Raw genomic sequence first — 18,661 nt, forward strand, 5'->3', positions numbered from 1 at the left:
TTGTAATATGGTAACTATTACTTAGTATACAATATAATATGCTTTTATTACTCAAAAAAAAAAAATGTTGGGCCCGTGTGCTATGCACGGAAAACCTCATCTAGTTTACAAATAGAGTAGAAACGGAAAACTTTTACCGATTGTGATATATCTAAATTAATCTAGTTCTTAGTGGAGCATTATATTGTACACCAATTGGTTACTATTGTCATTTTAACATTGGACACTAACAAGCTTACTTATTCACCTCTTAGCTTTTCCTGAGTCTTTAGCACAAAAAAAAATATTTAAAAATAGGATAAAGAAACAGGGAACTACTCAAAGAAACATAGTTTAAAAGACTTGCAACTGCTCAACTCAAACGTGGAAGAAAGTATGGTGCTTAAATAATTAGACCGCTAAAAACCATAAGAAATACAGGAAAGTAAGTGCTTTGAATTTGACAAACTGCCAGAAGCACAGTCAACACCAATAAGAAGTTAGCACAAGCTTTGGACATAGCAATAGGATGCTAGCTTGAATCTACAATTCTGAGTGTCTCAAAATTGCCAACGACCATAGGCTAGAATTCTGCACTTCTTCTGAAATTTAAATTGTAATAGAAACATATACATTCAAACTCAACACGAAAATCCAGATTTTCATCCATCATAAACTTAAGCTACACCAATAGGTAAATGGCCCTCGGTAGATTTTTCTGTTTCAAAATCTTGTCCTCCCCATTTACGCATACGCTCTGTCGTATCTTCCACCTGAAATTCAAGTTGTAATTGGTTATCTATATAAGTTGATTGACTCCATCGTAAAATTTACATATTTAATACATACTTTTACTACTAATAATACAAAACTTGGAACTTAGCCAAAAGGTTTAAATTAACTTGCAACTTGACTGGAGTATAACATTTTATAATTAACAGCTTGCAAACACAGTAGTACTGACTTTTTTTTAGCAATCTGTTGTACAACAACATACTATTATCCCACACTACGGGATATGGGGTTTAACGATTTGTAGTGCGTTTGTTAAATAGGTTTTTCAATACGCTTATTCAATTATTCTTAACAAAAGAAAATTATTAATAGGATAATGCAAACGCTTGAGATAACACATTGTTGCAAATTACATATAACCTACTTAAGTTATGCACACTAATTATTCGTTGGACTTACTAAATTCTTTAGAATCAACTTCCCCAAAATTGTGAATAACAGTTGATGGTATATTTAATAACTAAGATTGAAAGTCAATAAACAGTTGTAAACTAAATAAGCTTAAGTTGTGAACAATAATGAGAAGGTTCTAAGTTAGTGATTTCCCCTATTAATGGAATCCCTTCTGTTTATGTTTCATATAGATTTACCAACACATCTCTATCAACCATGAACACTCTTTTTACCGTGAATCTCTCCCGAGTAATCACGACAATTTACTAGACGCGCTCTCCCGAGATACGCTAGCTGGCTTTGTTTATTATAGTTCACTTTAGATTGCACCCAAGACTTCGTTATCCCTAATCCCGCCTTTAAACCCCCAGTTATAAATCCCTCTTATACTTTGGGAGTGATGTTGTTCAACAATCACCAAAATATGCACTCTCTCCCGAGTTATGCACACTAATTAGGCACAGCTAATTGAGGATCCTGTCAATTAACTACAACAAATACTTAGTTGAACAAATAGAGATTAAACTGGCAAACTATATTAACATAATCAAGAAGTTCATCCTTCAATAGGTTCCATCAAAACCCTAGACAAAGGATTTAGCTATTCATGACAATGGGTAAATAAACTATGAAAATATTCATGATCAAAATTGCAAGAAAAATAAAGAGAAGAAGTAAATATGATATTTTGGGTGATCTCTCACACTTGTTTCTCTTGCCAAAGTACTTTCTAAAACATTACATGCCTCCCTTGGACGAATTCTATTGTTTAATATAGAGTGTTGGGCTAAACATCCCGTGTTTTGCACTTCAGTCCCTCAATTTTTCGCTTCCTATCGCGGTCCTACCGCGGTTATGCCAGGACCGCGGCCAACTAGCCTCTCAGAATCCGCAACAGCCTTCTGCCGCGGTCCGACCGCGGTTACGCCGGGACCGCAGCAGTCCATCTCCAGTTCTGGTTTTTGCTGCCTTAGCGTGGTGCACTTAGCAGATATTGTAAGATTGGCCTCTTTTTCTCCGTAATTGATCGCAAAAGTACTTCATAGACTTCTTTTATTGTATATAGCCTGCAAAGCATGAAAAGCACTAATCAGAGCATTTTGTTATCACTTTTTACCATAAAAACTATACAAGAAGGTGGTTCTTTAGGGCCTAATTATAGTCCAATTCACCTATTATCAACACTCCACACTTAAATCTTTGCTCATCCTCGAGCAAGTTGAACCACACTTCTAGACCTAATCATTCGATGCATTACCCAGTTTATGTCACACCCGCCATTATGAAAGAACAACCTAAGCAGTGCAACAACCACATCTCAGATGAAGACTCTAATGCCATGCCACACTCGTGCTTACTCTAGTTACTCTAAACAGAGGTGAAAACTTGCTTTTTCTTCCTGAGTCACATGCCCTCACATAACATTTCTGAGAGAAGTTCCACACACATAAAATCAAGCAACAAGGAACTATAGATAGAACGAATCCACTCACTCTCAGCAAAGAACATTCACATGCTACACAGATACACCATAAGCTTGCCCTTAGTGTAGTACTCTACTAATCAAGTTGTTCAGTCCAAGATCAAGAGGTCTTTATTTGGTTATAATGTAGGCTAAGGGACGGGTAGGATATATTTGGATATAGTGACTAACCTCCCTAAGCACTTTTAATACAATCGTTCCCTTTATTCCAATTTTCATGTTCAACCCCATCATTCTTCCACACTTGTTTCATAGGCTACCTCCCACTTTTCTTTAGGTGCAACTGGCCTTTTTTTTTAACAGCCATTGCACCATTCAAGTATTTTCCTGATTTTCTTTTTCCCACTTCATTACTACCCCACACTTTGACTTTTATATGCTCTTTAACGATTCAAGTGCTTCTAGGAGGTACAGGTTCAAACAGTCAAACTATTCAAACACAGGGATGTAGGTTGTTGTAAGGTTATCAAAGAACAGGTTTCAGGCTCGAAGGGGTTAACTATGGCAATATGTATAGGTGGATTCACAATTATACAGGCTACACAAGGAAATGCCTCAATCATCTCTAAGGCCAAACAACTTCTATTTCGCTTTGCAAACACATAGGGCAAGTTCTAGGTATTGCATGCAAGCACAGAATACAAGTATTATCTCACACACACTTGGCATGTAACTCATTCCGAATTAGTTCGTCAACACACTCACGTGAGCGTTCAAGAAAGACAAGGTGTGCAGAATTAAGGCATAAAATTACGAGTGTACAAACGAGCCTAGACGTCGCACCCTCAAGTTCGTTTTAGTTATTTGCAGGTGTGTACATTACGGTTTGCATTCTTGCCTTCACCCATCTTAGTCCAATAGAGTCCTAAGGGTCCTAAAAATATTAAAGAAAAATCTACCTAACCCGGTTCAAGAAAAGCCCTTGGAAAAGAACCGTGGTCAAAAGAAAAACCAAGGAGGAATTACTACACTACCTAAAAAGAAAAATAAAATATAAAAAAAATCTAAATGGACTACTTCCCTCAAGAGTACTGTCCAAGTGGTCCGTCCTCAGGAAGAGTCTCCTACATTTATTTATTTTACAACCAATGTATATGTACACTAACAATACACCACTAAAGCAAGTCCCCCACCCCACACAAAAAGAATATGGCATGTCCCCATGTCATAACACAAATAAAGTGTAAAAGGGTAAGAAGACTTCCCTGAGTGTCACTCGGAGTCGGAGACGATGCTGGGATCCACATGACAAGCCCTCCCCAAAGCACGGAACCAAGCTAGCATCCGGCTCTCAGACCTGGCATGCCGCTGAGACATGCCATCCATATGCACATGCAGGACATCCACCGAGGAGCGAAGATCTGCCACCTATTCCTCCAAAGAATGCAACATGGGTCGGCTGGACTGTGATCTGGAGAACCCTGCCCCAGTATGGGGTTGCCGAGAGGATCCGACTCCATCATAGGATCTCCTAGATGGTGCCATGGGTGCTGGGGCGTCATCCTCATCATCAAGCTCAATGGTTGTGGGTGCATCTCTGCCTACTGTGATCTTTGAAGCTCTGAATGCCGCTTTTGCGGGCAAAGCTCCATCTGTAGGATTGGTGGGGACACCATCCAGCAGACACAACCTCGTCACAAGTGAGGGGAAGTAAAACCCCTTAGATAACAGAGGTGATCGAAGGATCATTTCATCTCCAATAATTCTTACCACATCAAAATCTTTCTTGGTGAGGAAGAACCACACCAATAGAGCCCGTAGGTGGTTCACATCTGTCGTGTTGCCCGTGGGCAATAACCGGCTGCAAATAATGGTGAACCAGCACTTAGCCTCATGTGTGAACGACTTGGAGTGAAGGGTAATGTTTTCCTGTATCCAGATTGGTCGACCCCCTCTGCAGATTGTCTCAATCATAGTGTCCCAAGTGACCCCTTGGGCGTCGTGGTAATGATCAATGTCACCAGTGAACTGGGGAAGCTGCAAGACCTGGCGAATCTTTAGAATTGAGGCATCTACCACCCTGCCCCGCACAATCATAGACCGACACAAATTTTCCGAGCAGTTCGCGTAGAACTCCCGGACTATCATCGGGTTTGCCGTCTTAGGTTCATCAAACAAGAATTCCATCTCTCTCCGTCTGATTTCCTCATACATGTCTGCTTTTTCCATACAGAGGGCAGCCCTGTCAACAGGAATCTCAGGGATAAAGCTTTTGGTGGCCTTAGCATGAAACGCATCCTCTGCCTCCTGTGACTGGAACCTGGTGGCATCATATATTGGAATTTGGGAAGAGCTGGCCGAGCTCTTTCGCTGTTTTCGGGCCATATTACCTGCAGACAATTCAGGGTAACAATCAGATGCATCCTAACATGTGTCAGTCGGATGGGTACTCAGACTTCGCCACCCGATGGCACCACACAGTTTCCTTTTGTTAAACAATGCCAGTCTACCCAATTAGTAAGGTGCCCAAAGTTGACAACCTCCACTATTGCCCTCACACCACTATTAATTCTACAATTCCGCCATATAATACCCCACACAATCTCTCACAAGTGAATCATGTCAAATGCTACCACCACCACAAACTAAGAAGGGCACAAAGTGCTCCAAAATTTTACAACACACCCCCAATTTTCGGCCATTTAGACCCCTCTACCAAGCTTCACCCTAAAAAATTTGCTTAGTCCTCCAAAACTTCTAAAAATCGCCCCCAAGTTAAGCACAATGAAAATCCAACCATTTAAACATCAATCATGGCCAAAAGAAGCAAATAATGGATAAAAGGAAAGAAAAGAAAGAAAAAAAAATTACTCTAAAATACTACACTAAGTTATGTAAAAGAAAGAGAAAATAATAGAGAAGCTTACCTTGAGAAGGAATAGAAGAGATAGGTTGTGGAGAGAGAGAGATGGATAAGAAAGGAGGGGCAACAATGGGGGTTTGAGGGATGGGAGATGGTGTGAAAGAGAGAAGAGAAGGAGAATAGAATGGGGAATGTGGGTGGTTTGAAGAAAAGAAGGGTTTGGGGGAATAGTGGGGGGGAGTTAGGGTTATTAAAAAAAAGGGGGGGGGGGGGGAGAAAATAAAAAAAGGAAAAAAAAATCTGCACTTACCTAGCTCGCGCTGGTCTGCCGCGGTCTTACCGCGGTTACGCTGGGACCGTGGTAGACCCCTTTCAGAGGGTGTATTTGACCGCGGTTACACTGGGACCGCGGTAGACCCCTTTCAGAGGGTGTATTTGACCGCGGTCCTACCATGGTTACGCTGGGAACGTGGTAGACTTCTTTTAGAGGAGGTCCTTGACCGCGGTCTGGGCATGTTCCTGCTACTCTTTTTTTCCTTTGAAGTTATGCATTACACTTACAACACATTCATGGGTTGCCTCCCACGCAGTGCCTGATTTAACATCGCGGCAAGACGCAGATGAGCGCATTTAAGTCTCGCTCGACCTCTGTGGTTCAGTCAGGTGTAGCTCAAACACTTCCTTTGGTTTGATCATGCCCACATATAGTTTCAATCTCTGCCCATTGACTCTAAATGTACGAGAGTCTTTCTCTGTGGCAATCTCGATAGCACCTGAAGGGAAAACTTCGACCACTCTAAATGGTCCAGACCATCGTGACCTGAGTTTACCCGGAAATAGCCTTAATCGTGAGTTATAAAGCAACACCATATCTCCAGGATTGAAATTTCGCTCCACAATGTTCTTGTCGTGCAACCTCTTCATTCTTTCCTTTTACAACCTTGTGCTCTCAAAAGCAAGATGTCTGAACTCGTCAAGCTCATGCAATTCCGTGATCCTCGTTATGCCCGCAGCCTCGATGTCTAGATTCAATTGTTTCAGTGCCCACCACGCTCTATGTTCAAGTTCCACTGGCAAATGGCAGGCCTTCTTGAATACCAACTTATATGGTGACATACCAATCGGTATTTTAAAAGCAGTTCTATAGGCCCAGAGTGCATCATATAACTTTTTCGCCCAATCAGTTCTTGTGGCATTCATAGTCTTGGTTAGCACACTCTTTATCTCTCTATTGGACACTTCAACCTGCCTACTAGTTTGCGGGTGATAAGGGGTAGCCACCTGTGGCGTACATCATACTTTGCAAGCAACTTCTCGAAAGCTCTATTACAGAAGTGAGTGCCTCTGTCACTGATAATCGCTCTTGGTGTCCCAAATCTGGTGAATATGTTCTTCTTCAAAAACCCCACCACCACTCTTGCATCATTAGTGGGAAACGCTGCAGCTTCTACCCATTTGGACACGTAATCCACAACAACAAGTATGTACTTATTGCCATAGGAGCTGACGAAGGGACCCATAAAGTCAATCCCCCAGACATCAAACACTTCCACCTCTTGAATTGGGTTCATGGGCATCTCATGGCGACAGGAAATATTCCCGATCCGCTGACATTCATTGCAGTCCTTCACCCATTGGTGCGCATATTTAAACACTGTTGGCCAAAAGAATCTGGCCTCAAGCACTTTCGCAGCTGTCCTGACCCCTCCAAAATGTCCTCCATAAGCCGATGCATGACAAGCCTGCAAAACAGAAGATTGTTCTATCTCAGGGGCACACCTCCGGATCATATTGTCAACACAAATTCTAAACAGGTAAGGCTCATCCCAATAATACATGCGGCAGTCACGATAAAACTTTTTCTTTTGTACAGATGAAAGGTCATAGGGAACTATACCGCAGACCAGGTAATTTGCAAAATCTGCATACCATGGCGCTTTCTCAAGATTAGTAGCGAGCAGCTGCTCGTCTAGAAAGGTTTCCAGAATATCTTCAACCTCAACTGCATTTTCAGCTCCCTTAAGTCATGATAGATGATCAGCGACTTGGTTCTCTGTGCCCTTACGGTCACGAATTTCAAGGTCGAATTCTTGCAGCAGCAACACCCAACGAATCAAGCGCGACTTAGACTCCTTCTTCTCAATCAAGTACCTGAGAGCTGCATGATCAGTGTATACAATTACCTTAGAACCAATCAGATATAATCTGAACTTGTCGAAAGCAAACACCACAGCCAACATCTCCTTCTCAGTCACAGTATAGTTCAGCTGGGCTCCACTCAGCATTCTACTAGCATTGTAGATTGGATGCATCAGCTTGTCCTTCCGTTGTCCCAGCACCGCCCCCACTGCGTAGTCACTGGCATCACACATGAGTTCGAATGGCTGCTCCCAGTTGGGGGCAACAATGATAGGTGCTGTGACCAATCTCTTTTTCAGCTCCTCGAATGCTACCCTGCAATCATCAGAAAACAAGAAATGGTGATCTTTTTCTAATAACTTACAGAGAGGGTTGGCAATTTTTGAGAAGTCTTTTATGAATCTCCGGTAGAAACCGGCATGCCTAAGGAAGCTTCTGATTGCTTTGACTGAAGTTGGAGGAGGTAGCTTTGCTATTACATCCACTTTAGCACGATCCACCTCAATCCTTTGCTTGACACCCGGTACCCCAAGACTATGCCTTCTTGTACCATGAAGTGGCACTTCTCCCAGTTCAGAACCAAGTTAGTCTCGATACACCGTTTCAGCACACGCGTCAGATTTATCAGGCACTCATCAAATGAATTCCCCACCACTGAGAAGTCATCCATGAACACCTCCATTATGTCCTCTACCATGTCAGTGAATATGGCCATCATGCACCGTCGGAATGTGGCGGGTGTGTTGCATAGGCCAAAGGACATCCTCCGAAAGGCATAAATGCCATAAGGACAAGTTAAAGAGGTCTTCTCTCTGTCCTTCGGTGCAATGGAAATCTGGTTGTATCCTGAGTACCCGTCCAGAAAACAGAAGTGTGACCTCCCTGCCAGTCTGTCTAACATCTGAATGAAGGAAAGTGGGAAGTGGTCTTTCTGGGTGGATAGATTTAGCTTTCTATAATCCATGCAAATTCTCTAGCCCGTGACTGTTCTTGTAGAGATCAATTCATTGTTATCATTCTTAACTACCGTCATGCCACCCTTTTTAGGTACATATTGAACTGGGCTAACCCAGCTGCTGTCAGAGATTGGGAAGATAATTCCCGCGTCTAACCACTTTATTATTTCTTCTTCACCACTTCCTTTATGTTAGGGTTCAGCCTTCTTTGGTGTTCCCTGGAAGGTTTGTGTCCCTCTTCCAGTAAAATTTTGTGCATACAGTAGGCGGGGCTAATCCCATTTATGCCTGCCATGGTCCACCCAATAACAGTCTTGCACTCCTTAAGTATCTGCAAGAGTTGTTGCGCCTACACATCTAACAAACTAGATGAGATAATAACAGGTAATGTGGAGTTAGGTCCAAGGAATTCATACCTGAGATGGTTGGGCAATGGCTTTAACTCCAGCTTTGGTAGTTCTTCGATAGATGGCTTGGCTGGAGGAGTCTCTCTATTTTCCAAGTGTAAGGGCTCAAATTCTAGAGTTCTATCCCATAACCCTCTACCCTCTAATGCCAACACCCATTCTGCCAGTTCCTCTCCATTCACCTCATCCAAATTCATTAAACATGCAGCAAGGGGGTCCTCAATGGTTAGCACCTCATCATCAGTCTCCACGATTACATCCACAACATCAATAAGAGAACAATTGGCAAATTCACTTGGACGCCTCATAGATTTTTGCACACTGAATGTTATCTCCTTATCGTTCAATCTCATCTTGAGCTCCCCAGTTTCACAATCAATGAGAGCTCTCCCTGTGGCCAAGAATAGTCTTCCCAAAATTATGGGAATCTCTGCATCCACTCTGCAGTCTAAGATCACAAAATCTGCAGGGAACACAAATTTTCCTACCTGAAGTAGCACATCATCCAGTATACCAGAGGGTCGTTTCACTGTCCTGTCAGCCAGCTGCAACAACATAGAGGTGGGTCTAGCTCTTCCAATGCCCAACCTCTTATAAATTGCCAGGGGCATAAGATTGATACTGGCCCCTAGATCACACAGTGCTTTAACATAAGCAAAATTACCAATAGTGCATGGAATTGTAAAGCTCCCTGGGTCAGACAGCTTTTCTGCAATTGGTCTAGTCACCACTGCACTACATGTGTGAGTAAGAGTAACTGTGGCCAAGTCTTGGAAATCAAACTTTCGGGACATCAAGTCCTTCATCATTATTGCATACCCAGGCATCTCCTTCAAAGATTCAATCAATGGTATGTTTACCTGGATTTGTTTCAGTATTTCGAAGAACTTCTTGTATTGTTCCTCCTTTTGATACTTAGCCAGCCTCTGAGGGAAAGGTGCATGAGGTCTCTTCTTCCCAATCAACTGGGATTGATCCTTATCAGCTGCTACATCAACTACTGGTTCCTGGACTGTCTCAGCTTCTTTCTCGGTCGCATTCTGAATGCTATTATCTTCCTGGGCAGGCTGGACTGACATCTCCGTCAGTTTCGTTGACTCATCCAGCTCAATGGGTACTGGTATAAGTGTCTCAGCTTGTCTAATTTCTCGAGCCCTCTCTTGATCTACATCTAGATCTCTGCCATTACGTAGACTTACAACCATCAGCTGCTTTGGGCCTTGATCTTTTGGATTTATCTGGGTGTCTGCAGGTAGTGTCCCATGAGGACGATTGTTCAGAGACATAGAAATTTGGCCCACCTGCACTTCAATATTCTTGATTGTTGCATCATGTGCATCCACTCTCTCATTAATCTTTGCATTAGACCTAATAACCTGCTGCATCATTGCCTCAAGTCTAGCAAACCCATCTTCCTGCCTTCCACCATGCTGCTGCTGAGGAGGGTGATACCCCTGCTGCTGATTCTGATTATTATATCCATGTGGCCTTGGGTAAGGTGCCATATTGTTAGGGGGTCTCATACCTCCCATGTTTCCATTGTTGAACTGTGGATGGACTGGCCTGTATTGCTGATTTTGCTGGCCCCAATTCTGACCACCCTGTCTCTGTCCTCTATAATTAGACACATAATTCATGTCTTCAGGGTAGTGGTGATGATCATGTTCTACATTTCATTGGTTACCGATTGGCTGACTAATGCAAGATGCGCACAAGCCCCTATTGGTAGTATCTACGATGTGTACCTGCTGCTTCTGCCCTGACTCTTCCACCTTTTTGGTGAGTATACTCATCTGTGTCAATAAGATGGACATATTTTCAGCCATAGAGTTGGATGGATCTAAGGGCACTGAGTGAACCACTGGAGTGATAGGTGCATTCCTGGTTGTCCATCCCGAATTTTGTGCCATCTTGTCAAGCAGACTCTGGCCTTCTCTCCATGTTTTGCTCAAAAATGCTCCACCAGCTGAAGCATCAACAATGTTCTTCACGCTATCTGACTATCCCATGTAAAACCGTCGCCCCAACATCAGATCTGGAATACCATGGTGCGGGCATATAACCAGCATCCCTTTAAAGCGCTCCCATGTTTCATGCAGTGTCTCCATTGGTTTCTGTTTAAAACTCAAAATTTCATCAATTTGTTGAGTAGTCTTATTGGGTGGGTGGAACTTGTTATGGAATTGCCTGACTAACTCATCCCAAGTTGTTATAGAATTTATGGGAAGTGAGTTTAGCCAAGTCTGGTCAGCTCCTGTCACTGAGAATGGAAACAATAACAATTGCTTCAGGAGTTACGTTGGGCTGCCTTTGGGTTTTACAGATAGAGAGGAAGTTCTTCAAGTGCTGCTGAGGATCTTCGACTTGCGACCCCGAAAATAGTCCCTTGTTCTGCAACAAGTGCAACATGTTATTCGTAATTTGGAATGACTCAGCCTGTATCTGCGGAACTACAATGGTTGTGGACAGATTTTCAGCTGTGGGTTGTGCCCAGTCATAGAGAGCATCCTCTGGCACTATTGGTACCGCTGGGTTTTCCTCGTGATCCCCCATGACTGTTTCGACTTGTGCAGTTGTTGGTTGTTGTTTGTTTTTTTGATTAGCCCGATTCAAGGCCTTGAAAACTTTCTCGGGATCTGATAATGCTTCAAATACTTCACCAGATCTCGATGAGTTTCTAGGCATGCACATGTGCAACCAAGTCAACAAACGTTAAAATTTCAATGTAAAAATTGGGTATAGAGAAAAATGACTACAATAAGAATTTTTGTACTTCTTTCAATTGTAATTGATAACACCGTTTATTCCCCGGCAACGGCGCCAAAATTTGATCACGCCCAACTATGCCTTATAAAAGGACAATGCGGACGTTACAAATATAACCTGAGTATTTATGCCTAGAGTCGAATCCACAAAGAATTAACCTATCAATTACTTTCGTTGGACTTACTAAATTATTTAGAATCAACTTCCCCAAAGTTGTGAATAACAGTTGATGGTATATTTAATAACTAAGATTGAAAGTCAATAAACAGTTGTAAACTAAATAAGCTTAAGTTGTGAACAATAATGAGAAGGTTCTAAGTTAGTGATTTCCCCTATTGATGAAATCCCTTCTGTTTATGTTTCATATAGATTTACCAACACATCTCTATCAACCATGAACACTCTTTTTACCGTGAATCTCTCCCGAGTAATCACGACAATTTACTAGACGCACTCTCCCGAGATACGCTAGCTGGCTTTGTTTATTATAGTTCACTTTAGATTGCACTCAAGACTTCGTTATCCCTAATCCCGCCTTTAAACTCGCAGTTATAGATCCCTCTTATACATTAGGAGTGATGTTGTTCAACAATCATCTAAATATGCACTCTCTCCCGAGTTATGCACACTAATTAGGCACATCTAATTGAGGATCCTGTCAATTAACTACAACAAATACTTAGTTGAACAAATAGAGATTAAACTGGCAAACTATATTAACATAATCAAGAAGTACATCCTTCAATAGATTCCATCAAAACCCTAGACAAAGGATTTAGCTACTCATGACAATGGGTAAATAAACTATGAAAATATTCATGATCAAAATTGCAAGAAAAATAAAGAAAAGAAGTAAATATGATGTTTTGGGTGATCTCTCACACTTGTTTCTCTTGCCAAAGTACTTTCTAAAACATTACATGCCTCCCTTGGACGAATTCTATTGTTTAATATAGGGTGTTGGGCTAAACATCCCGTGTTTTGCACTTCAGTCCCTCAATTTTTCGCTTCCTATCGCGGTCCTACCGCGGTTATGCCAGGACCGCGGCCAACTAGCCTCTCAGAATCCGCAACAGCCTTCTGCCGCGGTCCGACCGCGGTTACGCCGGGACCGCAGCAGTCCATCTCCAGTTCTGGTTTTTGCTGCCTTAGCGTGGTGCACTTAGCAGATATTGTAAGATTGACCTCTTTTTCTCCGTAATTGATCCCAAAAGTACTTCATAGACTTCTTTTATTGTATATAGCCTGCAAAGCATGAAAAGCACTAATCAGAGCATTTTGTTATCACTTTTTACCATAAAAACTATACAAGAAGATGGTTCTTTAGGGCCTAATTATAGTCCAATTCACCTATTATCACCTACCTCCGTACTCCAATTAGTCTTATACAGTATAATCAAGAGCACAAGGGTCTGCAAAGCTGCCCCTGCTATCATCCCCAACCAAAGTCCCCGAAAATGCGTAACTAAATTTATTTTAAAATTCAGGGTTAATGAAGCAATGTGAACATTAAATTGACAAGAACAGATACTTCATCTTCTTCTCAGCAAGAGGTATTAAAAACTAGTCCAAAAATTATGTCGACAATCAAGCTTTGCTTCATCACATTGGTTTTCATTTGATTCATTTCCTCCAACATAAAGGCTGCTTTTATATGCCAAAGTTTCTTATTTCGATGATCTTGCCTAAGAAAATTAAAAAATTTAGTTACCTTTGTTTAGGGATGTACAAAGGAAACCGGCAAACTGCACCAACCCAATAATTCGAATCAAATTGAGAAAAAAAATCCAACTATGGTTTGGTTTGATTTGGTTTGGTGTTGGAAAAAAAACCCGACCATAATTGGTTTGGTTTGGTTTTAACTAAAGAAAGTCAAACCGAAACCAAATCAACCCGACATTACATATATAGAAATTTTAGATATATTTCATATATAAATATACTTATTGTGATGTAATTTATAAATATTTTTTAAACTTTTTTATAATTTTATCTTTTAAAGTATTATTATTTCAAGGTTGGACTTAAAACTTTTGTTCCAATAAGTTTTATAGCTATTGATATTAGTAACATAAATAATGCTAACAAAGCCCAAACTAAAATCATATCAATACTAATGCTAACAAAAGACATTCAATTCAATATTAGGAACGACAATGTATTGAGTATCTATTTTTTGTTTTGTAATGATTTAGATAAAAAAAACATAGCCTATTTATTTTTTCTTTAACGTTTACTCCTGTAATTAATACTCCCTTATTAGTCTACTTATTATAGCATGACTTAGAACTTTTAGATTATGTTTATTTTTATTATGGCTTTTTAATTAACAATATTTATATTACATAATTTTATTGTCTTTATCGTTGAATATTTTAGGATAATGCCATGACACATCTTATATTTTGTATTATTTTCTTGAAAAATACCTTATATAGTTATATCTTACTAGAATTAAAGAAATATTTTGAGTACAAGTTATATATTTTGTGCTACGAAGATTTTGCCGGAAAAAACCCGAAAAAACCCAAATAACCCGAAAACCCGAGAAAAATCGAAATTGAAAAACCCGAGTTTTATTGGTTTGGTTTGGTCTTTAGATTTAATAACCCAACACAATTGATTTGATTTGGTAATTGCAAAATTCGAACCAACCCGAACTATGTATACCTCTACCTTGGTTCCCATTTTTGCTACATAACCAAGAACATATCCAAGAGGGAGTCCAAAAAGGTAATAACAACCAAGATTGATATAAGCCACTAAAGCTTGCCATCCACCTCCAATAGCAACCCCTGCAAACAAATAATATCGCTAATCTTGGAGTTCTAAAGCAATATACTAACAAGACAATAAATAGTTACCATTTAAAAATATTTAAAGAGTATTTGAAAAAAACATGGTGAAAGAAAATTTTGTGCAACTCTCAAAATAGTAGGAGTAATAAGTTAACATAAAGTGGAACGGGAGGAGTACCTGATATTACCGGCTGAACACTATTAAGAACCATAGTGATTCCTAAAAGGAAAGCAAGACCACCAACAGCTTCTTGCATATCTTTGCTGCTTGAAAAGATAATGGCCAGATGATTTCTAGCTAGCAGTACAATTACCATGCAAAGTATCCCAATTAGGAAGCACTGCAACACTGCTATATAGACCGAGTATTTCGTAGCTCTTGGATGTCCTTGCCCTAGTTCATTTGAGACTCGCAGGCTGTTGGTAGATAAATAAGTAAAAAGAAACACAAGAGTATGTGCATCTTTCTGTACATGCTTGCAGTATGATATTTATATATTGTTGTCAACTCCACATTATATGACAAACTCAGAAATTAAGTGCAGGCCTGTTAACCATTAAGACTTATTACCTCATGGCAGCATTAATTCCAATGAAGAGCATGTTCTCCCATCCATTGATGTTCATGCTGTAAAACACAACATTTAACAACGGTCATAGATGTACTTGAGAATATCAACTACATAATAGTAGATACGTCAAATAGGCGGGTTGAGCCTACTTCGGGCGGGTCAAATTGTACTAAGTCAATAAATGGGCTGGTCATTGACCCATCCAAAAGTTACTTGGTCTTAGATCAGCCCCGGCTCAAGGCGAAAGCAACACAAGTAAAGGCTTTAGGCCCCCAACTTTTTGTGTGCCCCATTTTTTATTTATTAATAGTAGGTTTTATATTTAAAAAAATCAACAATATTCAATTTTAAGGTAAGATTACAAGATTTGTATGAAAATAAAAATAAATTATTTAGCCATGCGATTGATTAGCTCTATTGTAACTTATAAACAAAATATTAGAAGAAATTGATTATAAAATACTATTCACAATTTTGCATTTCAAAAAGTTTAAAAAATAAACTTTAAATAAAAATATATATGAATTTCTTTTTTAAAAAAAACTTAAAGGCCTCTTAATAAACTTTTGCTTTAGGCCACCAACTTTGTTAAGCCGTCACTAACTGAGATGGACTGTGTCAAGATGGACTAAAATTTGGGTCATATAGCCTAACCCGGCCAATTTTTACCAAGTTTTAATTAATATGTGTTGTTTTCTTATGAATTGTTTAATTACTAAATAAGACTTTTTTCTTTTATTTGGTCATATATATATAACATATCAAACAAAAAAACTTTCTATTTTGGCAAAGTTATTCATGAATCAATTTGAACTAAAAATCAGTCCAACTTTAAATGAGTTAAGGTGAGTTGGGTCAAGATGAGATGACTTTAGTAAATGGGCGGGTCCAACCTTTGGGGATCATTTGGGCTTGGGCCAAATTTGAGAGTCGTGCGTAGTAGGATGATTAATGTGATGGAACAGCACGTTAGTAGAGTGTAACATTACTCACCAAATTGAAATGGAGCCAACTGCTATGACGGCGTTATTAAGATGGCCAACAAGGAGGATAATACTCATCATATACCAGACCTCAAGGCATAACATAACAGCTGAAGCAATGGAAAGTCTAACAAATGCCCAAATCTCATTAAACGCCGCCCACGATAATCCCTTCCACCCATCCTTACACCAACCAACAACATAACCAAGCTGAGCTATAGCAGTAAGCCAACTGGTAAGATCAAATGCTATAGCAGCACCAGTGGTTCCCCATCCAAATGTATAAATAAAGAGCCAAAGAAATAGTGCGTGAACCAGCAAAGCCGCGAACCCAATCCCAGCAAGCACATCCACTTTGCTCTGAGCTGGAAGAAATTTAGAGGTCGGGAAATTGATGGCAAGTGAAAACACTTGTAGGATGATTAACATAGTGTATCTTCCAGCGAGCTTCGCAATTGCAATTTCTTGGCCCAGCAATTCGAGAACTGGAGTTGCGAATAAGTAAATGGGCAAGAGAATGACACAAGTTGCTAGTAGAATTATGATGGAGCGTTGCATGTAAACACCTAGCATGTGTACTTGCCCTGCTCCATACGCCTGTCCACATAGTGTCTCCAGGGCACTTCCCATTCCCATCTGAAAAATATATGGAAACGATATTATTCAATCGATAAAGTATATGACTATATAAATCCTCCATGTTCCTTCTGTCGAATTCATCTTAATAATATAATCCAAATAATTTGTCTTATAAGGTAAATAAAAGTTGCTGTACAACTAGGCCTTTTAATACATTTATCTCTACATACTAGTCCAACTAAATGAAATGAATTGTCGTAGAATCCCGAACGCTAACTTATAAAATTCAAATCCTGCCTTCACCTTTGACTGGACAACAATTAAGACGTAAGTCTACATTAGACATGGCAAAACTATCCTATAAGCTCCAACTACTATGGCACCGAATTTAAAATTTTATACTGATTTTTGAGATGGGCTCAAGGATTGAGATTGACAATAAGTTACTTTCCAAGATTTGCACTAATGTATATGCTACTACAGCACTATCACTTTATCGACAATCTTTTTATCTTCTAATGTTTTATCAAAATGTAGTAAGTTTAAGTTAGATAAGAAGGGAAACAGAGAGCAAACCATGAAGCCAAAAGAGAAGGTACTGATGACAGTCTCAGCAATAGAAATAGCAGAGAGCTCAATATTTCCAAGATGTCCTACAAAAATATTGGTAAGGGAATTGACTCCATATTGGCATATTATTTTGAAGGCTATTGGACCTCCTATCCTCCACAGCTTGACTGTCTCAATGCAGAAAATTGCCCACCAATCTTTAAAACTTTTTGCCGGCCGGTAGTCTCCGTCGGCGCCGACTAGATGGTTGTGGTCGCCGGAGTATGTGTTTAACCAAAAATCTGAGTCTTTGGTCAAAGCTAGAAAGAAATCCAGGTTACTGATAATCAGGAGACGAAAATAAAATATTTTTGAGAATGATGGTAAAAAAGTAAATAATTTTGTATTTCAGTAAGATCTCAATCGTATTTCGTGTCCTTACAGATGTTGAGTCTTTCCCCTTTTATAGTTGATTCTAGGAGAAGATATAATGCCTTTGTCTTAATGAGGCAATTATGAGCAATAAATGATATTTAAAAGAAACGTTACACAATCATTTCTATTTAATTCAGATTCTCTAACATATTTGACATTTAATGTTGTATTTAAACTCTTTTACGTCATCAGATTCGTATCTTCAACTTCTTCTAATCTTTGATCTTTAAACGACTCGAATAGGTACGAGACTCGTACCTACTTTAGTAACGGTCCACACCTATGTTGCTTTCTTTTCCCCCTATCTGTTGTCGCCCGTGCCTCTTGGCTATTTATTGCGTTTTGACCTTTTGACCAGTCCACGTGTCATGACACGTCATCTTCAATATTCAGACTCAGTTTTTTCCCAATACAGATAGTCCCCCCACTTTCCATTTATTTATCCATTAAATATTTGGGAAGTGGACCTTCACAAAAAGGGAATTTTTTGTTGTAATCAATGCTATGACAGTACTGACACCCCAGTTGTCTTTTCTATTTAATGCTCTGCACACGTGTCACCTTCCGATTGGTTTTGTAATTCTGCAGCCTTGTTCCAAGGTTTATTCATCCCTTATATTTACGAATCGATAGTTGCCTTTATTATAGGCTTTCCATCATTACACTTCTTTGCTTGACGGTTGCTATTATATACATATATATCCTTTTTCCCTTTGTCCTTTTCTTCATAAACCCTTAACAGATCCTTTACTCTTTATTTCTACTCCTTTCTCCTTGAGTTCATCCTTTTCTCTGCAATGGCATCTCCGAATCCTAACCCTAAAAGAATCCCAATTCTTGATAGCTTCCCCAATGCCCCTGTAAGACATAGAAGAGGAAGAGGTGGCAGGCTTCGTAGCCTAGGATCCGTTCGTGGTGGTGCCTCTGGTTCTATCAAGCCTTCTTCTAGCTCCGGTACTATTTCCAGAGGTTCTATCACTAAGAAATCTTCCTCTAAAGGTAAAGAACTTCCTGAGCCTCTTCA

General features: G+C 39.9%; 1 protein-coding gene and 1 non-coding gene across 2 annotated transcripts; one reads left to right on the forward strand and one right to left on the reverse strand.

Annotated features, from left to right (window-relative positions):
• Window positions 1-656: 656 nt before the first annotated feature.
• LOC104227223 (protein DETOXIFICATION 35-like) lies at window positions 657-18,247 on the reverse strand. Its single transcript, XM_070169871.1, has 8 exons — window positions 18,199-18,247; window positions 17,230-17,522; window positions 16,085-16,710; window positions 15,091-15,147; window positions 14,698-14,936; window positions 14,399-14,516; window positions 13,086-13,173; window positions 657-752 (listed from the first exon to the last, which is right to left on the reverse strand). The coding sequence occupies exons 1-8, from the start codon at window positions 18,245-18,247 to the stop codon at window positions 657-659; spliced, it is 1,566 nt and encodes a 521-aa protein (XP_070025972.1).
• LOC138888897 (small nucleolar RNA R71) lies at window positions 10,996-11,102 on the forward strand. The gene has a single exon (XR_011406464.1). It is a non-coding gene; the product is annotated as a small nucleolar RNA R71 (small nucleolar RNA).
• Window positions 18,248-18,661: the final 414 nt, after the last annotated feature.

The sequence above is a fragment of the Nicotiana sylvestris genome, chromosome 3 (genome assembly GCF_000393655.2).
Source record: "Nicotiana sylvestris chromosome 3, ASM39365v2, whole genome shotgun sequence".
Classification (NCBI taxonomy): Eukaryota; Viridiplantae; Streptophyta; class Magnoliopsida; order Solanales; family Solanaceae; genus Nicotiana; species Nicotiana sylvestris.